The sequence below is a fragment of the Schistocerca serialis genome, chromosome 9 (assembly GCF_023864345.2).
Source record: "Schistocerca serialis cubense isolate TAMUIC-IGC-003099 chromosome 9, iqSchSeri2.2, whole genome shotgun sequence".
Classification (NCBI taxonomy): domain Eukaryota; kingdom Metazoa; phylum Arthropoda; class Insecta; order Orthoptera; family Acrididae; genus Schistocerca; species Schistocerca serialis.
The window spans coordinates 344,385,448-344,408,680 of NC_064646.1; the positions used below are offsets into that span (position 1 = coordinate 344,385,448).

A 23,233-nucleotide genomic window follows, 5' to 3' on the forward strand; every position below is an offset into this window, starting at 1 on the left:
TGTTGCCCCTCTGTTCCATCAACAGTCACAATAAACTGTAACCAAGAAACAAGAGTTAACCAAGTGTCATTATTTATTTTTATTGGACAGGGTGGTGTGGCTGCAAAAATAAAGAACAAGCTGAACCTAAAGCCATTTGATTTACGTTGCAAGATTTTTGATGGAACACATATAAACCACATAATGTTTCAAACTTATTTGTATGTATGCAACACAGGCACTCAAATCTTTCATCCCCACCAACGAACATGAAATAAAAACTTTTATCGAAATAAATCTTTACTTGGGACTCACTAACTAAAAGACCTAGCTACAGAGATTACTGGAGCATAAGCTGAACCTAGGGGATAGTTTTATTTCTATGTTAATACCAGCACAAAGTTAATGAGTAACTTACACCTCAATGATAGTTCGGTGACTCCCGACAGAAACAGTCAGAATTATGATACACTACACAAAGTATGTCCGTTGCTACATCATTTGAACTGGAAATTCCAAGACTGCTACACAACCACACCAGACTTGATGATGCAATGGTTAAATTCAAGGGCAAATCACCTCTCAAACAGCACATGAGAGACAAACCTATCAAGAGAGGATACAAAGTGTGGATGTTATGTGAAGAATCATCATACAACTTAAACCTTGATATTTATACAGGAAATGTTTCACAGTCTCTAGAAGCAGGGTTATGATTGAAAGTGGTTCTAAATTTAACCAGTGATCTTCATGGAAAGAATCATATTATTTTTATGGACAATTATTTTACATCATAACAATTATTTTACATCATAAGATCTGTTAAAGAACCTAAAATCTAACAGTCTGTGCACTTGTGGAACAATAAATCCCAGAAGGAAAACATGCCAAAACTCAAAGAGGAAAACGAACTTGAGAAAGTGGAATTCAATTATAGAATGAGTAATGATGGAATAGTTATCTACAGGTGGAAGGATAACAGGGCAGTCAACATGATTGCTACATATCATGCACCATCGAATGTGTCCACAGTATCCACACAGATAGAAGATGGAACAATAACCAATATCACTTGACCTCTTATGTTGAAAGATTACAATTCCAGTAGGAACTAAGCGGATAATTTTGATAGACTGAAGTCAGACTATGCTACAGACAGAAAAAGCAAGAAATGGTAGATGATACTGTTCTTTCCCTTTGTAGACTGCTTTGCAACAAACAATGCATTCATCATGCCATTATGCACAAGGAGAATGAAATGGAGCAGTTCTCCAATAAAGACTTTCATTGAGTGGCATGCAAAAGTTTGTTGGCTCCAAAAGTAGTTTCAGTGGCTGCTTCTTCTACCTCTGTATACAAAAATAATTTATCATCTCAGATCAAGGTACACAAGCCATACACAGATGAAAGTATTTGCCACAAAAGCACTAAACATTATCCCATTCACTTGTCTAAAAGAAGCGCAATTTCCAGATAAAGAAAAAACCCCAGTCTGAACTCTGTGGATGTGTTCAGTGTGCAAAGTATCTTTGTGCCTGAGAGCCGGCAAGAACCGAAGTTGGACCACTAACTATCAAACCTGTATACCGTAATGGGATGATGGTTATCTGCGGTGCCCACATTTAATGCTAACATTTTTTATTGTTAAGGTGAATTTTTACAAACGTACTATATAAAACATATTACAATAATACAACTTAAGTGTTGCTAGTGGCTCAAATTTGAAACATGTAAATTATTGTTCATGCCCTCTGCGATAAATATTTATGGCGTTTACTTGCCCCTCAAAGCGTTAAAATACAATCTCAATAATATGACTGAATATATACAGATCAAGTTTAACGGATAAGGATATAAACAGAGGGATTACAATGATTAGATAAGTATATCACAAGACTAACATTAATAAACATTTTTACAAGTTCAAAAAATCATTTAGTGTGTAATCACCTTGTAGGCTAGATTGTACATCATTCATTATGTATAACTGAAGTAGCCTACATTAGAGTACTTCATATACTTGTTAAGAGCTTTCCTTTTTTTTTCTTTTTTTTTAACTTTTGGTAACAGTTATACAGAAAATAACATCCGGATTTACATAACTAATAATGCTGCCATAGAATACTGAATGTCAGTGACATGAACCCCATGAATGAAAGACCCTGTCACAGTGGGGTAGCTTGCATGCCACGAGACAGATAGGTGCATTGTAAGTACAACTACACTGAAGAGGTGTCTGTATAGAGACGATACTAACACATGGTTATTGAAGAGGGAAAACACCCTTTTCAGCAGCTGCAGGGGCAACAGTCTTGATGATTGAATGATATACCTTTTAACATTAGTCAACATATATACATTGTGGGAATTAGTTCAGGGAAGCAACACAAAATCAGACAGCAGTAATACAGGAGAAGGTCCAAAATGAATAAGAAAATAGGAATGTGGGTGAGCTACTATGAACAACTTAGTGAATGCATTATCATAGCCAAGATAATGGTAGAACATGGACTGCAAAGCGGAAGATACCTAGAAGAATTTTCACAACAGTTTATTCATTTGTAACACTTGGATTAAGAACAATAAAAGACTTTTTTTATCCATGAAAGAGACCTGGAGACATCACACGGTTTCAGGCAGATTATATAACTTTACAATGAACAATACCAGATAAACTGTTGACAGGCTAATTAGTAATGTTTCTTCTTTACTAAAGCCAAAAAGAAAACATTATACAATGATAATGTATATTTTCTGAAACCAGATTTTAAACTTTAAAAAATTTTCAGAGGCAGATGTGCATTCCAATCATAATGTATTATTGGTTATGAACTACTGATTACAATTGAGTGAACTGCAGAAAGACATGGAATTAAAAAGATGCGACTTGGAAAAGTTGAAAGAACCAGATGTTTCTGAGAGTTTCATAGAAAACATTAGGCAACTATTCATTGAAACAGGGGATAGGAACATAATAGAGGACCAATTGGTGGCTTTGAGAGATGGTAAAGTGAAGATGGCAGACAAACAACTAGGCAAAGACACAAGGCCTAGTATAAACCCTTAGATAACACATGATGCTGAATTTAACTGACAAAAGGAGAAAAATATACAAATTCACCAAGTTAAACAGGCAAGAGGGAATATAAACAAACAAAAAATTAAACTGACAGGATTGTTAAAAGGCAAACAAGAAATGACTAGAGGTGAAATGCAAAGACAAAACATGTGTCACTATCGGAAAGACAGAAGCCACCTATAGGAAATATGAAGAAACCTTTGGAGAAAAGAGATGCAGAATACCAAGATCTTGGACGGCAGGCCAGTACTAAGCGAACAAGTGAAAACCGAAAAGTACAAGAACCATATAGAATGGTGATACAAAGAAATTGAACTTGTGGACAATAATGTGGCTAGTGAGGAGAAAGTGAATGGAGATAATACAGTGACAATAATTTCACAGAGCACAGGAAGACAAATTTAGCAAGGCTCTTTAAGACAACATTCTCCCAGAATTACATAGGTCCCTGGGAGAACACAGCAGATGGCATGAATACACAGGAGGCACCTGACTTACCCTCAGACTATAATAATTCAAATTCCAAAGTAGACAGGTGCGAGTATTACAGAACCATCAGTTTAATAAGCCATGGTTGCCAAATACTGACACACAATATTTACAGAAGGAAGGAAAGACTGGTAGAGGTTGACCTTGGAGAAGACCTGTTTAATTCTTGAGAAATGTGGGAATATGTGCAACAAAACTGACCTAGATTAGAGAAAGACAAAACCTATGATTGTAGAATTTGCAGATTTTAAGAAAGCACTGGAGAATTTTGGCTGGAGCACACTCTTTGAAATTCTGAAGATACCAGGGATAAAATGCAGAGATCATAAGGTTATATCTAACTTGTGAAGAAACCAGACTGCAGTAATTAGAGTCAGAAGTAATGAAAGGAAAAGTGTAGTTGAGAAGGGAATGAGACAAGCTTGTATCCTATCTCCAAAGTTACTCAGTCTGTGTATGGAGCAAGTAATATTGGAAACAAAGGAGAAATTTGGAGAACGAATTAAAGTTTGGGGAAAAGAAATAAAAACCTTAGGCGTTTGTCAATGACACTGTAATAATGTCACAGAAAGCAAAGGATCTGGAAGATTAGTTGAATGGAATGGTCTGTGTCTTTAAAAATTGTTTCAAGATGAACATGAGCAAGAGTAAAATAAGAGTAACGGAATGTACTTTGATTAGATCGGGTGAGGCTGAGGGGAGTAAATTAGGAAATGGGACAGTAAAACAGTTGATAACTTTTGGTTTATGAGGTGTAAAATAACTGATGATTACTGACAGGGAGAAAACATGCTCGAAACACAGTTCAACACGTTAAATTAAACATTAAACAAATAAAAATGACTGGTGGCATAAAGTACAAATAAATAATTATTCCACATGGCCATGGTTCCAAATGTAACCAGTATGGCCACGATTAATTTAATATTAATAAATTATGTTAATTTCCATGGAAATCTGAGTGTTATGTTTTTGTCATTCTTCCTCTTTTGACTTTGAACTGTACTCCTGTTGTTGTTGTTGTTGTTGTTGTTGTTGTTGCTTGTTGGTGGTGGTGGTGGTGGACATAACTGGCAGAAGTTAGTAGGAGCCAGATGTAGGCGGTGTATGAAATGTTAGCTGTGTGCATATTCTAGTCCAATGTTCAGGTCTTGGAATCTTTCTGGAAGTGTTTTGATTGCTTAGGATTATTGATTTTAGAGTAGTGAGGAGTTTAATCCTATCTCATGGATAAAAGCGAAGCTGGACACCCTTCTTTGAGCCAACTGGGTAGTGTGGCTGTTCTCAGACATAATCTCAGGCTGCCAATAAACACTTCTGATTAAATCTGTGGAGCAATCTGTTATGTAATTAGTCTTGCATGCTGTGCACCACTATGGGAGCACGACTTCTGGCTGTAGCACCAACTGAGACTTGGTGTGACACTAGAGAGGCTCCAAAAAACAAATGAAAGAAATGTTTCATACTTTTTACCCAGAAGAGAACTAAGAATTTTACACATGGGCAATGAAACAAAGGAAAGATGTTACAGCAATGACAATAAACATGGAAAAAACTTTCTTTCTTTACCATTAAGTGAAGCATCTACTCAAAAGAATCATAGTGGTAGAATTACAAAAAAAAGCAGTAGAATGAATAATTCCCATTAGTTTCCAAATCCTCAGTACATCTGACTAATTTGTGGTATAAGAAAGAGTTTTCTTAGAGCTGAGATTACTGTCCATTGTACAGAAATCATTAAGATTATGTAACCAATATGCAAATACTTAAAAACAATTTACTGTATGAATTAAGTTTCTTTTACACATTTCCATAAATTTTTATACTGTTTAATTTCATATCTATACTTATTTCATTTTCTTTAAAATTGTGGACATATTCGATAAAACAATGCTTTAGCATTGTATGGTTACACTGTTTAACAACTGTTTCAATTCTATGCTCGAGACCTGCTTCTTTAAGCCCTACTGAAACGGCACCTTTACTGCCTTTACTGTGTTTACCTCTGCTGAATATATATGAGTGAAGACAGAAATGTTTGTTTTCACACTCTGAATGCACATAACACCAATGCCTCATTTGAGAGGAGTATTGACTATGTGAATTAATTGGTGCCTCCAGGATAAGTGAGCAGAGGATTAGCAGCATAGGAAATGGGGGCTGGGACAATTTTATGTCAAAGAGGGTGCATCCTGTCAATCAGGTAGATCAGCTAATCCCACCAAGTGTACAGTGGCGCGCATAACAGAATTGAGCAGCCATTAAAAGAAGTCCCAGAAATTTAATGACAATCACAGCTCCCAGAAAAGCCATGCTGCATGCATAATTTGGGACTTGATGTGCAGGGAAAGATTGCACTTAATTGGAAACCATCCAAATCTCAGGAAACAAGTTCAGTGGTTGGCACTAATGTGCGCCAGTACTAGTGTGCCAAGAGGATATGGAGTAAGGGAGGAGTTTTAGTACCAATATTGAAGCAGCCAGTCAGGAGTAGTTTTTATATGGAAAATATTGGCCAAGTTAGCTGCTATCAGTTAAGATGAATCATTAACATGGAAAGTTGGTGGACAGGGGAAAGTAAGCATGAACAACACTCATGAATTAGGTCTGAGGCCTGCTCTGGTTGGCCAACTGCTGCTTCCAAGGCTGTACACGGAGCAGTCTACGATTGTGGGACATGTAATCAGCATGTTGCCAATCTCTCCAGCTGTTATTGCCAGTAGATGAATGCCAGTGATGCTGCTGCTTCTTTATTCAAAAAGCTCCTGACTTTGTCTCACATGTTGAGTGGTACTAGTACTAGGGTTCCCTAACTCAGAAAAAAATCTTCTGAGTAGGCACCAGTCCTTCCACACCAAAGGCAATGGTACTAACCATTTGGCTATGGAGGCGGTCACAGGAGAAAGTAAAAATTCCAATACTTTTGTAAGAACTTTAAAATTTGGTGAGCATGAACAACACTCATGAATTAGGTCTGAGGCCTGCTCTGGTTGGCCAACTGCTGCTTCCAAGGCTGTACACGGAGCAGTCTACGATTGTGGGACATGTAATCAGCATGTTGCCAATCTGTTGTTGTTGTTGTTCTTGCGGTCTTCAGTCCTGAGAGTGGTTTGATGCAGCTCTCCATGCTACTCTATCCTGTACACACTTCTTCATCTCCCAGTACCTCTTGGTCTCCATCTACGGTTTTTACCCTCCACGCTGCCCTCTAGTACTAAATTGGTGATCCCTTGATGCCTCAGAATATGTCCTACCAACCGATCCCTTCTTCTAGTCAAGTTGTGCCACAAACTCCTCTTCTCCCCAATTCTATTCAATACCTCCTCATTAGTTATGTGATCTATCCATCTAATCTTCAGCATTCTTCTGTAGCACCACATTTCGAAAGCTTCTATTCTCTTCTTGTCTAAATTATTTATCGTCCATGTTTCACTTCCATACATGGCTACACTCCATACAAATACTTTCAGAAACGACTTCCTGACACTTAAATCAATACTCGATGTTAACAAATTTCTCTTCTTCAGAAACGCTTTCCTTGCCATTGCCAGTCTACATTTTATATCCTCTCTACTTCGACCATCATCAGTTATTTTGCTCCCCAAATAGCAAAACTCCTTTACTACTTTAAGTGTCTCATTTCCTAATCTAATTCCCTCAGCATCACCAAACTTAATTTGACTACATTCCATTATCCTTGTTTTGCTTTTGTTGATGTTCATCTTATACCCTCCTTTCAAGACACTGTCCATTCCGTTCAACTGCTCTTCCAAGTCCTTTGTTGTCTCTGACAGAATTACAATGTCATCAGCGAACCTCAAAGTTTTTATTTCTTCTCCATATCTACTCCGAACTTTTCTTTTGTTTCCTTCATGGCTTGCTCGTTATACAGATTGAATAGCATTGGGGAGAGGCTACAACCCTGCCTCACTCCCTTCCCAACCACTGCTTCCCTTTCATACCCCTCGACTCTTATAACTGCCATCTGGTTTCTGTACAAATTGTAAATAGCCTTTCGTTCCCTGTATTTTACCCCTGCCACCTTCAGAATTTGAAAGAGAGTATTCCAGTCAACATTGTCAAGAGTTTTCTCTAAGTCTATGAATGCTAGAAACGTAGGTTTGCCTCTCCTTAATCTTTCTTCTAAGATAAGTTGTAGGGTCAGTATTGCCTCACGTGTTCCAACATTTCTACGGAATCCAAACTGATCTTCCCCGAGGTCGGCTTCTACTAGTTTTTCCATTTGTGTCTAAAGAATTCGCGTTAGTATTTTGCAGCTGTGACTTATTAAACTGATAGTTCGGTAGTTTTCACATCTGTCAACACCTGCTTTCTTTGGGATTAGAATTATTATATTCTTCTTGAAGTCTGAGGGAATTTCGCCTGTCTCATACATCTTGCTCACCAGATGGTAGAGTTTTGTCAGGACTGGCTCTCCCAAGGCTATCAGTAGTTCTAATGGAATGTTGTCTACTCCGGGGGCCTTGTTTCAACTTAGATCTTTCAGTGCTCTGTCAAACTCTTCACGCAGTATCGTATCTCCCATTTCATCTTCATCGACATCCTCTTCCATTTCCATAATACTGTCCTCAAGAACATCGCCCCTGTATAGACCTTCTATATACTCCTTCCATCTTTCTGCTTTCCCTTCTTTGGTTAGAACTGGGTTTCCATCTGAGCTCTTGATATTCATGCAAGTGGTTCTCTTTTCTCCAAAGGTCTCTTTAATTTTCCTGTAGGCAGTATCTATCCTACCCCTCGTGAGATAAGCCTCTACATTCTTACATTTGTCCTCTAGCCATCCCTGCTTAGCCATTTTGCAATTCCTGTCGATCTCATTTCTGAGACTTTGTATTCCTTTTTGCCTGCTTCATTTACTGCATTTTTATATTTTCTCCTTTTATCAATTAAATTCAATATTTCTTCTGTTACCCATGGATTTCTACTAGCCCTTGTCTTTTTACCTACTTGATCCTCTGCTGCCTTCACTACTTCATCCCTCAGAGCTACCCATTCTTCTTCTACTGTATTTCTTTCCCCCATTCCTGTCAATTGTTCCCTTATGATATCCCTGAAACTCTGTACAACCTCTGGTTCTTTCAGTTTATCCAGGTCCCATCTCCTTAAATCCCCACAGTTTTGCAGTTTCTTCAGTTTTAATCTACAGTTCATAACCAATAGATTGTGGTCAGAGTCCACATCTGCCCCTGGAAGTGTCTTACAATTTAAAACCTGTTTCCTAAATCTCTGTCTTACCATTATATAATCTATCTGAAACCTTCTAGTATCTCCAGGGTTCTTCCATGTATACAACCTTCATTCATGATTCTTGAACCAAGTGTCAGCTATGATTAAGTTATGCTCTGGGCAAAACTCTACCAGACGGCTTCCTCTTTCATTTCTTAGCCCCAATCCATATTCACCTCCTACGTTTCCTTCTCTTCCTTTTCCTACTGTCGAATTCCAGTCACCCATGACTATTAAATTTTCGTCTCCCTTCACTACCTGAATAATTTCTTTTATCTCATCATACATTTTATCAATTTCTTCATCATCTGCAGAGCCAGTTGGCATATAAACTTTTACTACTGCAGTAGGCGTGGGCTTCGTGTCTATCTTCGCCACAATAATGCGTTCACTGTGCTGTTTGTAGTAGCTTACCCCCACTCCTATTTTCCTATTCATTATTAAACCTACTCCTGCATTACCCCTATTTGATTTTGTATTTATAACCCTGTATTCACCTGACCAAAAGTCTTGTTCCTCCTGCCACCTAACTTCACTAATTCCCACTATATCTAACTTTAACCTATCCGTTTCCCTTTTTAAATTTTCTAACCTACCTGCCCGATTAAGGGATCTGACATTCCGTGTTCTGATCCGTAGAACACCAGTTTTCTTTCTCCTGTCCTGTTGAGTAGTCCCCGCATGGAGATGCGATTGGGGGATTATTTTACCTCCAGAATATTTTACCTAAGAGGAAGCCATCATCATTTAATGATACAGTAAAGCTGCAGGCCCTCAGGAAAAATGACGGCTAAGGTTTCCCCTTGCTTTCAGCCATTCGCAGTACTACAACAGCAAGGCCGTTTTCGTTAGTGTTACAAGGCCAGATCAGTCAATCATCCACACTGTTGCCCCTGGAACTACTGAAAAGACTTCTGCCCCTCTTCAGGAACCACACGTTTGTCTGGCCTCTCAACAGATACCGCTCCGTTGTGGTTGCACTTACGGTCCGGCTATCTGTATCGTTGAGGTACACAAGCCTCCCCACCAACGGTAAGGTCCATGGTTCATGGGGGGATAGCATCCATACACAAATTAAAATGCAAAGATGGACTGCAGAAAGTAGGAAAGGATTGTACATGAGGAACATACTTTTAGAGAAATTGGAGGTAAGGGAAGAAAGAGAGAGAACAAATGGATGAAGAGAAAATGAGAGAGCAGCAAACAAAAAAAGAGAGAGAGGGAACATAATGACCCAAAAGGACAGAACACAGAGAAGTTAGAGAAGCAAGCAAATTGAGAACAAGAAGAGACTATTAGACAGGGGGAAAGGGAGAATAAAAAGCAGAGAAAGAGAGGGAATGAATGGAAAGTGGAAAGGTGCAAACTATGTTTACAAGAGCTATAACTGAAAACCTGAAGCTGAGGAAAGAGAAATTTAATAGCTTATAATTTTAAATATTTGAGCTTCATTTCCCCTCACCATCATAAAATATGGGGACCTCTCATCCAAGGGTTTTAGTGACTTGTTGCTTCTTTCTTATCTATACATCTTTCCTCCCTGAGGAAGGAACTAACTACTCCAAAAGCTACAATAATGTATTGTACTTTGTTTTGGCAACAGCACTAACATTTCCAGTTTCTGTAAAAGTGATCTGCCTACATCTTTGTCACACAATGTGTGCTTGAGAATGATGGCAGCATTGTGCAGTGGTTTGGAAGAGCGGGAGCTAACTGGGTGCTGAGCACAAATTAAAAGTGGAGTGAATATGACTGTTTTCCACAGAGAAGAAATGCAAATACATAAATGAAAAAAAATTTTACTGATCACAAAAACCTGTTCTAAAAAATACATCAAAATATAAAAACCGACGAACTATCCAATTCTTGTTGCTTTGCACCTTGTTCTCTTATTGTTGTTACTTCTGAAAACAACAGACAGTACCAGCCACGTGGTTACTCCAGTTCAAAAATGTGTCACTGATGCTCTACGCAAACTCTTTGAGCATAATGTACAAATAAATGTGTGTACATATTACTTGGCAAGATGAACTGGTTACCTGGTCGTAGTGGTAAATAACTTGGTCATATCACAAATTACAGTTAGATTTCAATTCAAAAGTAGTGCTTGTTACCTAGCAATGTAAATGTGAAAAATGATCAAGGAAAATATCTTTGTGGGAGACCACAACAACTTGCAATTAATGTCACCTATGTAGCACAGGAATTAAACATTGGCAGTAAATACTTCATTGATGATATACACAAATGTGTTACTAGACATATTTGTGCAGCATTATAAACACCACAAGGAAATACCATATTTGCAAAAACTTCACTGCTGTTGTCAGATGACTCTGGACTTCTTTAGCAAAGAAACTGAGGAAAACTGATCCATCTATGGGATCTGATTTCAAAAAGTGCCATGATGAATGTGTCGTGTGAATGAGAGAATACATTTGCAGAAAGAGCATACTACCTTAGATTTTTTATGAAAAAATGAAGCACCAGGATTAAACACGCCAGTAATTTACCTAGATGAACTTTGGAATCTCACACATTGCACTGTGAATAACTGAGATAGTGTGAAGATTATTGGCAAACAACTGTGCCAGGCAACATTTAGTGACATAAACCGTATATGAACTGTCAACGTAAATGTGGCTATCAATACATGCTATTTTTCTTGTAATGATTAATTACAGTGAGGGCCGTTATACTCACTGTTTTATTATGTAATTTCATAAATTTCATATGTTATGCTACTTTTATTCTTTATATGTTGTTTACAATGCTACTCTTTTTTAAGAACAAAAACAAAAAAACAAAGACAGTCTTACCACTGCTGGCTGCAATTTGCATCTATTTAAAACTGAGCATTGACTTTTACTTTTAGTAATCGACACACTTGCTTGGGAAGCAAGTGTGACAGCCATATGCCAGGGGAGAGGGGCTACCTACATATTTTAAGGTTGTACTTCATATCACAAGTTTCCTATTACAGGTAAAAAATTTGTAAATGTTTCTCACACTAGTATTTTAACTACGTGCTGCGGGTTTTTGATTATAGGATGGCCTGAGGATGGTACTATACTGAAACTGGTAGCCAGTAGGTAAATAAAACATTGCAACTACAGACTAAAACAAATATATTTTCCGCACTGGTCACTGATTCAACCGCCAGTATTTCGAGAATATGTAATGTTCATTGTTGTGAATAAACAGTTTTGTTTCATGTCATTTTTCCTCTATGACTATAACAGAAACACTTTGAACTACTTAAGAACAAGGAAAGCCAAGGGTTTTCTCCTCTTCATTCTTGTGGCAAAATTTCACAAGAAAATGGCTGCCCTCTTACTGCCACCACACCATCCAGACCTAAATCTTATAGTACTGATCTGGAATCTTGCAAAGAATAAGATCCATAGCCTTAATATGGAAAGCATCTCAATCTTTAAGTGGAAAACTAACATTGACACTGCTATTAAATAAATGTCATGTTACACCCAACCTTATGAAAGCATTTCAATGCAATACTATTTTGGCAAATTATTTGTCAATTTCAGTTCTTTTATATTGAAGCAGCTTTTCAGTTAACCTAACGAGACCGACTGGACTTACTTCCACATTTTTCCATCAGGGAAAAATGTGAGGTGATGACCCAGAATCAAATTTGGGACCCTGGCATTACTACTGAAAAGCACTAACCGTTAGACCATGTGGTCAGTTTGCTTATGCTGCTGTGGCATTGATGTCTAATATTGTGGCATTAGAAGACTAGAAAGGCCATGCACTACACAAGAAATGTGTTATAACTACTGGAGGAGAGTTACTTTGGAGCTTTGAAGCATGAAGGAAGTGAAAATACAAAAAATTCAGTCAGCACAGATTTGAACAAAAAGTTGACGTTATCATCCATGAATGAAACAGCAGATGACAAATCAGCTGATGCAGCTGCAGAATATACCAATATCATCAGGAAAGATAGTTAAAAGACTGCTGTTGTAACTTATACTACTGTCTAGTGTGGCGTAAAACTCTATCTGAAGTTGAAACAATAAGAGCAGAATTAAAAGGCAGTGAAGCAATTCATTGAAGACACAGCACAAAAGCATGGGGAAACTCAGCCGAGCAAAGTAATTTCAGCACCTGTAAGCACTATGTAACATGTGTCCAAGTAGACAAATGTCACCTGCAACTGTTCATTAATATAAGATGATGATATGAGTTATGTTTGTAATTAAGGCCATTTCAAAACTCCCTATTTTTCATGAAACGTGGTTTCATCTTAAGTCAAATATGGAAGTAAAGAGCAAAAAAAAAAAAAAAAATCTATTAAAGTAAGAAAGAGAAAAATTGGTATGTGTTGTACAACCATAAAGAGCATACAAATACCTGGGCTTGATTGCTCCTGATAATTTATAGTACTCTGCAAAAGTGTATTTTTTGAGGGTGGATCGAATATAATAGTCCAGTGAAACTCAGAAAAAAAGCCTGTACCTTGCAAAAGGTGGGGTAGAAGATTTTATTTTTTTAACTCGTTCATATTGTTGGAAAGGTTACAAAACCAAGTTTTGCCAACAAAATTTCTCTTGGGAAAACTTTCTGCAGTCAAAAAACTTCGAAAATTTTGGACTTTTTTCAGTTTTTTCAAAATATCTCAGTTTCATTTGCTCCTATCACTTTAACGTCTATTTTCTTTTTTAAAGAGCACAAAATTCTCTACAAATTTGATTATTACCATTTTTTTCTACTCCCAGTATCTAAGGCGCTACAGCATGTCAAAAAATACCAATTTTTCAAATTTCGAGCAAAGTGGCAAATTATCTAATTTTTGAACACTGTTATTTCAGTTTCTATTTGTGTAGTATAAACATATTACTCATCATGTTATTCATTGGAATTTACCATCTCACTCTGCTGCAGGGCCAGGACAAACAGCATCATATTCAGTAACTACGAACAAATTCACGTCGGATTGCGTGAAGTTTATTTATGTTACAATATGTAATACGATTGCATCCAGGTGCCATACATTTTCTACAGTTAATTGACATTAATGATCAGTTATAAGAAAAAGTATGTAGGAATAGTTCTTTAGCGGACAAAAGCGTATTTATTCTTTGGCGGGCGGAAGGCGATTATCTCTGGTGATTGTTCACAGCACGCTGACAGCTATTAGCACACAACAATAAGGGTCCTACAGTTTGGAGTCGCTTCCATTCAGTATATGTTGTGGTGCTGAAAATGAGTATGTCTGACATGAATTTGTGTTTCATTTGCGAAAAAACTGTGGTGAGTGGTGGACGTAATGTGAAAAAGAAGCCGGCCGGTGTGGCCGTGCGGTTCTAGGAGCTTCAGTCTGGAACCGCTACAGTCGCAGGTTCGAATCCTGCCTCGGGCATGGATGTGTGTGATGTCCTTAGGTTAGTTAGGTTTAAGTAGTTCTAAGTACTAGGGGACTGATGACCATAGATGTTAAGTCCCATAGTGCTCAGAGCCATTTGAACCATTTGTGAAAAAGAAAGGACTGAGCACACTTATCGATTGTAGTGCTAAACGCAGGGAGTCTGCCCATCCTTTTTTTGAAAATGCTCAGTGAAGCGATGTTGCATGAAGCATGCTACAAGAACTACATTAATGAGAGAATGATAGCAGCTGGCCTTCGACATCTTCAGGAACCAACAGGCGTGCTATGTCGGTCGCAGGAAAAAGATCAGTTCAATTTCAAAGAGAAATGCTTCTTATTTGCAAAAGGGAATTCTGATGACATTTTAACCAAGCAGTTAAGATTGCCATATGCCAAACGAAATTTTGTTTACAAAGTAATGAAATTGGAAGTGCAATCGACAGTATTAGAACAGGCTAAACGACGTGGTGATGAATTTGGTCAACAAGTGATAGAGCGGATTCAAAATGTAAATGATTTGGTTGCTGCAGATGGATGATACCACAGATTTTGCTACAGAAAGTTCTTTCACCATGTTTCAGCTACTGGACAGAATCGAGGTTACCGACCTGCAACACAAGTAGATGAAGGCATGGAGGCTATATTTGCCTACCTGGAAACCAATACGGAAGAACGTCAATTTTCTATGGAAGATCTGTTAGAGCAAATACCCACATCACCTCGTCCTGATATTCGAACTGTCAAAGTTCGCCTTTTCCAGAAATATGGTGACGATGTGGTGATAGCTGAAACACCTTCATAGCCAGGCACAAGAAGATGCTGACTTTATGATTGTAACATCTGCCATTTCAAGAACCAAAGATTTTGGAGGTGTTGTCATTGTAGGAGAAGATGTTGACCTGCTTTTGCTCATGCCCGGTTTGGGGCAAGGCATTGAAAACTTATTTTTCTTAAAGCCAGAAAGAGGAAATGCAGAAGACAAGTGGTTTTCCACTGCATCTTACAAGTTTGACAGTGAATATATTCTGTTCATTCACGCCTTTAGCGGATGTGATTCAACATCCACTTTTTTTGGTCAGGGAAAAATTAAGTGCTTCAATATTGTTGCGAAAAATGAACACCTAACCTCAGCGCTTTGCACGTTCAATAAACCACATGCTACCCGTGAAGAAATAATAACAGCAGGAGAACAGGTTACTATCGCATTGTATAGTGGAGGTGTCAGCAGTTCCCACACATTAGACCATTTGCGGTACCAGCTATTCGCCAAGTCTGCCACAAAAACAAACTGAATCTTGCATGGTTGCCACCTACACAAGATGCTGCACAACATCATTCGTTGCGGACTTACCAACAAGTCCAAAGTTGGATGGGAAACTGGAAACCTCCTGAGAAATGGGGCTGGAATCACAGTGACCACAGTCCAATATTCGTTATAATGAGCTAAGATTCAGCACCTGAAGCACTTCTTCACATTGTTTCATGCTCATGCAAGCTGAACTGTGGCGGAGCGTGCTCCTGTAGAAAAGCGCGTTTGAAATGTTCTTCAATTTGCGAGAAATGTATTGGGGTCAACTGTGAAAATGTGCCAAAATTTTTATATGAAGACAGTGAAGAAGATGTTATGGAGGATGTTGAGGAAACGGCTGACGAAATCAACGAACTTGCTGAGGCTGACTCACTGTTTAAAGAAGAGGTCAATCTGGGATCAACTTTATGTACAGACCCTGAATCCGTAACTCAAGGTATTTCCGGTGACACTGAGGAACCTGGCCCATCAAAACGTTGGAAGTGATGCTCATACCTGTCTCAAGTGCGCTAAAGTGCGATATTACAAGTATTACACACCCAGAACTGTCAACATTTTTTAGTAACTGACAATGCATTTTAATTGTAATAAAGCTACTTGTTTTTAATGTCAACTGTGTGGCCTTTATGCACAAGAATAATTACCTACCTAATTAGGTTGCCTATTGCACTAATAGTAGTTCAGTTTCCTGAGACAATTTATTGTGTGCGTGTGTGTGTGTCTCTTAATGATGTATTTTTATATTTATAGTTTTACAAGTACCAGGGCTGAGGTGGCCCATAGTGAACTTCAGGTAGTGATGTAAGAATCACAATAGTTGGGTGCCCAGCAATCCTCATGTTGCATGCAGAGAAACTGAATACCTGAAAGTGAGGTGGTAAATTCCAACATATAGCATGATGTATAATGTTTTTATACTACACAAACAGAAACTGAAAAAATAGTGTTCAAAAATAAGGTATCTTGCCACTATGCTCAAAATTTGAAAAATTGGTATTTTTTGACGCGCTGTAGCGCCTTAGATACTGGGAGTAGAAAAAAATGGTAAGAATCAAATTTGTAGAGAATTTTGTGCTCTTTAAAAAAGAAAATAGACGTTAAAGCAATAGGAGCAAATGAAACTGAAATATTTTGAAAAAACTGAAAAAAGTCCGAAATTTTCGAAGTTTTTTGACTGCAGAAAGTTTTCCCAAGAGAAATTTTGTTGGCAAAACTTGGTTTTGTAACCTTTCCAACAATATGAACGAGTTAAAAAAATAAAATCTTCTACCCCACCTTTTGGAAGGTATATCTGCAATTTGACTGGACTATAAATGAGACTTTGTTCTGAGTGTACAAGTTGAAGAGAAAGGTTTGCCTTCACAGACTCATCCATTAGTACTCTTCTCAATCTCTGAGCAGCTCAGGTGCATTGTAAAACTGCACAACACATCATCATGATCAACACATTTTTTACTCATGAAGGTGTGAAACCCACAGAAATTTTGCAGAGATTGAGAGCACAGGTCAGTGATGAAACACTTGCCAATCTTATGAGTTCACTTGGCATGAGTTCAAAAAAGCCATAAACAGGTTGAAAATGACAACCACAACTATCGACCAACAGCATGCCTTACCAATTAATACTATTTGTGATCTATTAAGACAGTATTTAAAATTGCTTCTCCCATCTAATTAAATTATGGCAGCAGTTAAGCTATCATTACAAATGAATACGACACCATAGACTACACATCTGGTGGTTCTCTTAACTTTTGCCTGAATAAAAGAAGTAAAATATGTGAAGTTTACAGAAACATTATCGCCAATGTTTGAACCTGAAGGGTCAACATTTTTAAGACGTAATGTGACCAGTGATAAAACACTGGTTCACCACTACATACCCAAGTCAAAACAGGACAATAAAAAGTGTCGAAGGAAGGGTGAGGCAATGCCAGTGAAAGCCAGCACTATAATGTAACTGGCAAGATACTATGTATTTCTGACCAGTGTGGTGTTATGCATATTAACCTTCGATTTTTTTGTACAAGCACCATATTATCAGCATGACATATACTGTGACCTTTTGAATGAAATTAAACTTCCTTAATTCAACGAATGACATGATCAATTGATACAACATTCCTCTACACTGTTGTATCTTTGCCAAGCAGTGTCAAGGTTATTCCACTGATGGGCAGTGACATGGAGGTGGAATCAATTTGTCGCCTTAGTAGGGGGTGGACAATACACACTGAGCCATGTACATGTAGAAGCTGCCAGAGGGCTCAATTCAGATGGGCAAACCTTATTTTTCTCGGCTGCTTTAAAATAAGCATACAACACAGTCGAAAAGCTGTTCACATACTAACACGAAGCACCTGAGTATGTGCCATTATAACAAATTTTGTGATATTTTGTCATATGAAAGTTGGCAGCTGTGGTTTTTCCATGTTTGTTAGCTGCAATACTTCCCATTAGTAGCCTAATAGCTTTTGTGTGGTGAGCATTGTAGTTTGATGTTTATTTTCATCATGGAGCAGGTGACAACTGAGCAATGTATCCAAGTAACAAAAACTTATTACAAGAACAGTGGAAGTCCCACAGCAACTGTTCATGAATTATGTGTGACACTCGTACGTAATGCTGCTCCAACCAAATCATTAGTTTGGAAGTTGACCCGGAAGTTAGAAACCATGTGTTCTGCTTCAAATGTTAAGAAATCACAATGGCCACATTCTATTGAAACACAAGAAAACACTGCTGTGAGTGTAAGCTCCAGAAAATCGGTTCACCGAAAAGCTCAACAATTGAATTTATCACCAAGTTCACTGCATGAAATCCTTTCAAAAGATCTGAAAATGCATGTCTACAAGATTCAACTCACACAGGAGTTGAATCCTGCAGATCATGGAAAGCGACATCAGTTCGCTCAATGGGTCTTGGCTTGACAATCAGAGAACAAAAACTTCACAAAAGGAATAATCTTCTCAGATGAGGTGCACTTCCACCGCAGTAGGTTCACCAATAAGTAGAATTGCGTAATTTGAGGTAATGAAAATCTGCAAGTGACTGTGGAAGATGAGATGTCTCCACAATGCACGACCGTGTGGTGTGGGTTCTGGGCAGGGGGCGTGATCGGCTTGTACTTTTTTGAAAACGATGAGGGAGCTGCCATCAATGTTAATGGCGAACATTACCGAAACATGCTCTCTGATTGGTTTTTCCTCTTATTGATGAAAATGGCAATTTTTTGTTTTCAACAAGATGGTGCAATATGTCACTCATCCCTTGAAACAACTGCTCTCCCTCAAAAATTTTTTCCATAGTAACCGGGAATGGCCTGCCAGATCATGCGCTCTTACACCTTGTCACTTTTTTTGTGGGGATACGTGACATCAAAAGCTATACGTGAAAAAACCACCAACAATACACCAACTGTAGAATGAAATTAAAAGGATTATTAATGGCATACCACCAGATTTTTGTGAATGCGTCATCGAGGACTTTAATGAACGCATTACTCATTGCTGCGCAGCCTTGGGTGATCACAAGGAGAATATATTTTCAAACATATATGGAAGAAGTTACTTAATGTGTAAAAAAAAAAAAACACACTATTCGTCCCTGCTTTCAGGACACCCTCTAGTAATGTGCTGATTATCTTGCTGTGGGTTCTGATTTCAATTTGTTTAACACAGGGACTAATTCCTCATTGTTTACAACTTGGCATCCATCCTGGAATTAGTTGGCATGCAAACTTCCTATGTGGTGTCGCACATTCCTGTCTCCCAACTTGTACCATTTGTGAATGAGTTCTGCATCAGTCTGAACTTTACTGTAAGCACCTCATTTGTGTTCGTAGCCAGTGGGATACACAACGCCTGTCACCACACTGCAGCTCTCACTCACCAGAAATTGTCAGAGAGAAAATGAATGCTCTTCAACCAACCCCCTTACATCCCAGACCTATGGCTCTGAGATTTTTCATATCTTTGGATCATTTGAGGAAGCACTACTAGGAAAAGTATAGGACAATGACACTGCCATGGAAGACTTCAAGCAGAACTGGCTGGACATGGCCCCAGTCCATTAACGATAATACCATCACGAACATGCAACGAGGTAAGCTAAGTGTATTTTAAAAACAGGAGGTTATACACAAAAGTGATGTATAGATGTATACTTGATTATGTCACAACACCAAATGAAAAAATAAAACCATTAAAAACAAAAATTTCATTTACATTTGATCCATCCTAGTAAAACAAGGATTTCTTGTTGATGCAAAAAGTTACGCACATCATATACTTAATTGAAGAGGAACAGCCGTAGTGCTAACTAAATCAGAAATTATTACACCAGATTTTTAACATCACTTGCATTAAACAAATGATAATTGAAAAACTGATATCTGATCGGACTAGCAACATCAATTTAAGGCTTAATATGTCAACCAGTAGGCAAAAATTAGTTTCTGGCATGTGATTTTCATCTTCTGGAATTTGTGTTGCATGTAAATGTAGCATAAGAAACCCTTATTTCATTCAAGACAGACTGAATTTCAAAACTACGTATTAAGGCAGAACAGGGAGTGCGGGGAGGATCACTATTTCATCCACGAAGGAACTCGGTACACTCACTCGGTGACTATCATTTGCCAACAGATTATTGAATGAAACAACAAATAACAACTGGCTTATTGAGGTCTTCTCCAACAATATTTAAAAAAAGGAAGACAAAGCACTTTTGCTGAATGAACACTGTATTTATTTGCAATTAGTGTCAGGTCCCAGCAGATGGCATATTTCTTGTGGAGATTTACAGGTTTGTCACGAGGAAGCTTGAGCAGAAACCCATATTTTGTGTGCAACTTTGAGACATTTCTGATGAAGTGTGCTATGTTACACAAGACATATATGCTAGGGACTGAGGATGTGGTTCAACTCATAACTAGTTCTGGATAAATAAATCATTCAGACGACAAGCTCTAATCCTGCTCTCTCTTAAGAAAAAAGCTTCGCAGCAGTCTCATGTAACAGCATGTATTATATCATGCCCCATATTTTTTTATACTCCAATAAACTAAATTAAACCTCACAGCCCCTCTCAGATAAGGTTATTCAGTATGTATCACAAATAAACTGCCAGTCTCTTTTATTGTTTCCTATGTGTTCTGTGTTGCATAATATCCATATGCCAATACAATAAGCTCTAAAATTATTAGGCCATTAACTAAACACTACTTTAAATAACAAAACCAAATTGTGTGTGATGATTTCTAGAATTATTTACAATAAAATGCTTTACAACACCCAAAACTGGAGCACTAAGTGTGACAACTACTTCACAAACAGGCAGCAATGACATATGAACAGCTGGAAAACATGAGCAAATGGTAAATCAAAATAATGATTATGATTTACTTGTTATATTCTGCAAAAATGCATTTTAACATCTGTTTATAACTAATGGATCAGGGAGTTTCTCACCTCTGCTTTGATTGAAGCCTGCCTGCCATCCTGCATAATAAGCTGCCTTCTGCTTACCATGCTCTTCAGCAACTTTCACCGTAAGAGGTTCAGTACCATCCTCAGGAATAACACCATTAAGGTTGTTTATTGCCAGCTGAGCCTCTTCACGGCGGTCATACCTGAAACAATAGTCGGTTACTTGTGTCATCATTTCTCTTCAGTTTATTTCAGTATGGTCAGAACAATTGTCCTCTGTCCTAGCAGTCTCAGCATGTTACGCTACACAATAAATGGACTTTACAGCTCTGATGGAAAGATGGTATGCATCATCCCCATGTTACCAAATGTGAGGCTAATCACACAACACCACAACTATCAAACATGACTACAAAAGGCCAGCTATGTATTCCTTTTACACATGGATTCAATGTACATACAGTCTCAATTGTCTGTCAATCTTACTGAATGAAGGAGGAGGAGGAGATTCATGTTTAACGGCGCATCGAGAACAAGGTCATTAGAAAGGGCACAAGCTCAGCCTTGGGAAGGATGGAGAAGGAAGAAGGTAAGACGTCATGGCCTTTCAAAGGAACCATCCCAGCATTTGCCTTAAGTGATTTTGGGAAATCACAGAAAAAGTAATCAGAATGGCAAGAAGTGGGTTTGAACCACTGTCCTCCCAAATCGGAATCAGGTACACTTACTCTGTACTACCCCAAACTGTCAATAGTAGATGATGTTTTCTGTGCTGTCCTCCCAAATGGGAATCAGGTACACTTACTCTGTACTACCCCAAACTGTCAATAGTAGATGATGTTTTCTGTAGATGAACACTTTCTGTTCTGTTAAGAAGTTTACAAAAGAACAGAAAATACAGAGTTGCGTTTATAGGAGAAACGAGGGGTGGATGGGACATGCGTTACCCACATTTAGGGAAACTCTTAGGGGAACGAAACTAATTTACAGTAAAAAGTAATGAGCCACGTAATTTTTTGAGAGGGGAGTGAGTAGAAGGCGTACAAGATGTTGATGATGTCATTAGAGACAATGCATCACTACAGTCTTGTTGACAGAACCATACAAACACTTCCCAGGGCTTTAAGAAAGCACTGAGACTCTTAGAAGCCCCTTTAAGTAACACTTTAAACATAATTTTTTTGCTCCCGATTCATTGGTATGAATATTTACCACCCTATAACTCATGGTAGTCTTAGAAATACATAATGAATTCAGCACTTTTATTCATTACTATTCTCAAAGTGTACATACTGAACGGAATTCATTGTTACGATGTATGTGTGTGTGTGTGTGTGTGTGTGTGTGTGTGTGTGTGTGTGTGTTTGTTTTCAAAATGTGGTGTACTAATATGTGCACCGCACACGCACCACTTACCTACGGGCTCTCTCATTAAAGCAATACATAAACCTGTGCTGGAACAACTGTAAATGGCCAATCTGGCAGAATTTATTAACCCTTTACCTACCATCAGGCATCAGAGGGACGTCCATTATGTTTAATATTTTCTCTATTAGTAACTACACATTTTATTTTTATGAAATTTTATGACTTTTCCTAATTTGTCTAGAGAGTCATAATTTTGGGAAAAAATTATAAAAATTTACCTATGCCTTTTTGTTAAATTGTTGGAGCACATTTCCTTTCGTACAGGCCTCGCAGACCCATGTAGCTAGAAGTAATTTTTCGACAACCACACCAGACTAGAAGATACAATGCTACAGTGTGGAGAAGAAAACAAGATGCTGGCTATTGGTGGTTTTCTTCAATGTGATCGATGTGTAATGAATGCATCCATAACTAGGATAAAGCTGGCTACCAATAAAAAAAAAATGATACATCTGACTTCCATCATCAATTTGGGAAAGAAAGTAGCAGTGGTAAACAAGTCAATTAATTCATTAGTAGCACTGGACCCAGGAAGGGCACTGAAACACCAGCTAAAGAAAGGAGAAGATGTGCATATTCTGTAGGGGGGGAAAAAAAGTCAAATTACACGTTGTAGGTGCAACCAACCTGTATACTCAGAACATTCTGCTAAACAAATTCACTATAAGAATAAAAGTTTCATTATAAGAATAAAACACACCAGTAAATGTGCATTTCTTTTTTAATGCAAATTTTAAAAAAATAAAATTATTTTAAATAATATTTATACCTCAAAAATCATTCACACCGTAAGTAGTCAAAGTAGTGTCAATTTAAAAAACCAGGCCTGACTGGTAGGCAATGCTATACAGGTTTTCTGGTAAGCGGAGGGTTAAGAATGAATT

The 23,233-nt window shown here is 37.9% G+C and overlaps 1 protein-coding gene across 5 annotated transcripts in view; it reads right to left on the bottom strand.

Annotated features, from left to right (window-relative positions):
• Positions 1-23,233, bottom strand: part of LOC126419025 (protein sex-lethal-like) — a 113,668-nt gene that overhangs the window by 27,746 nt on the left and 62,689 nt on the right. For 4 of the 5 annotated variants that reach the window (XM_050086083.1, XM_050086086.1, XM_050086082.1 and 1 more), the window contains exon 5: positions 20,964-21,124. In XM_050086083.1, coding sequence (XP_049942040.1) covers positions 20,964-21,124 — 161 coding nt within the window. Of the gene's footprint in view, positions 1-20,703; positions 20,850-20,963; positions 21,125-23,233 lie in introns of those variants that run through there. The other variant, XM_050086084.1, reaches the window with a different exon arrangement.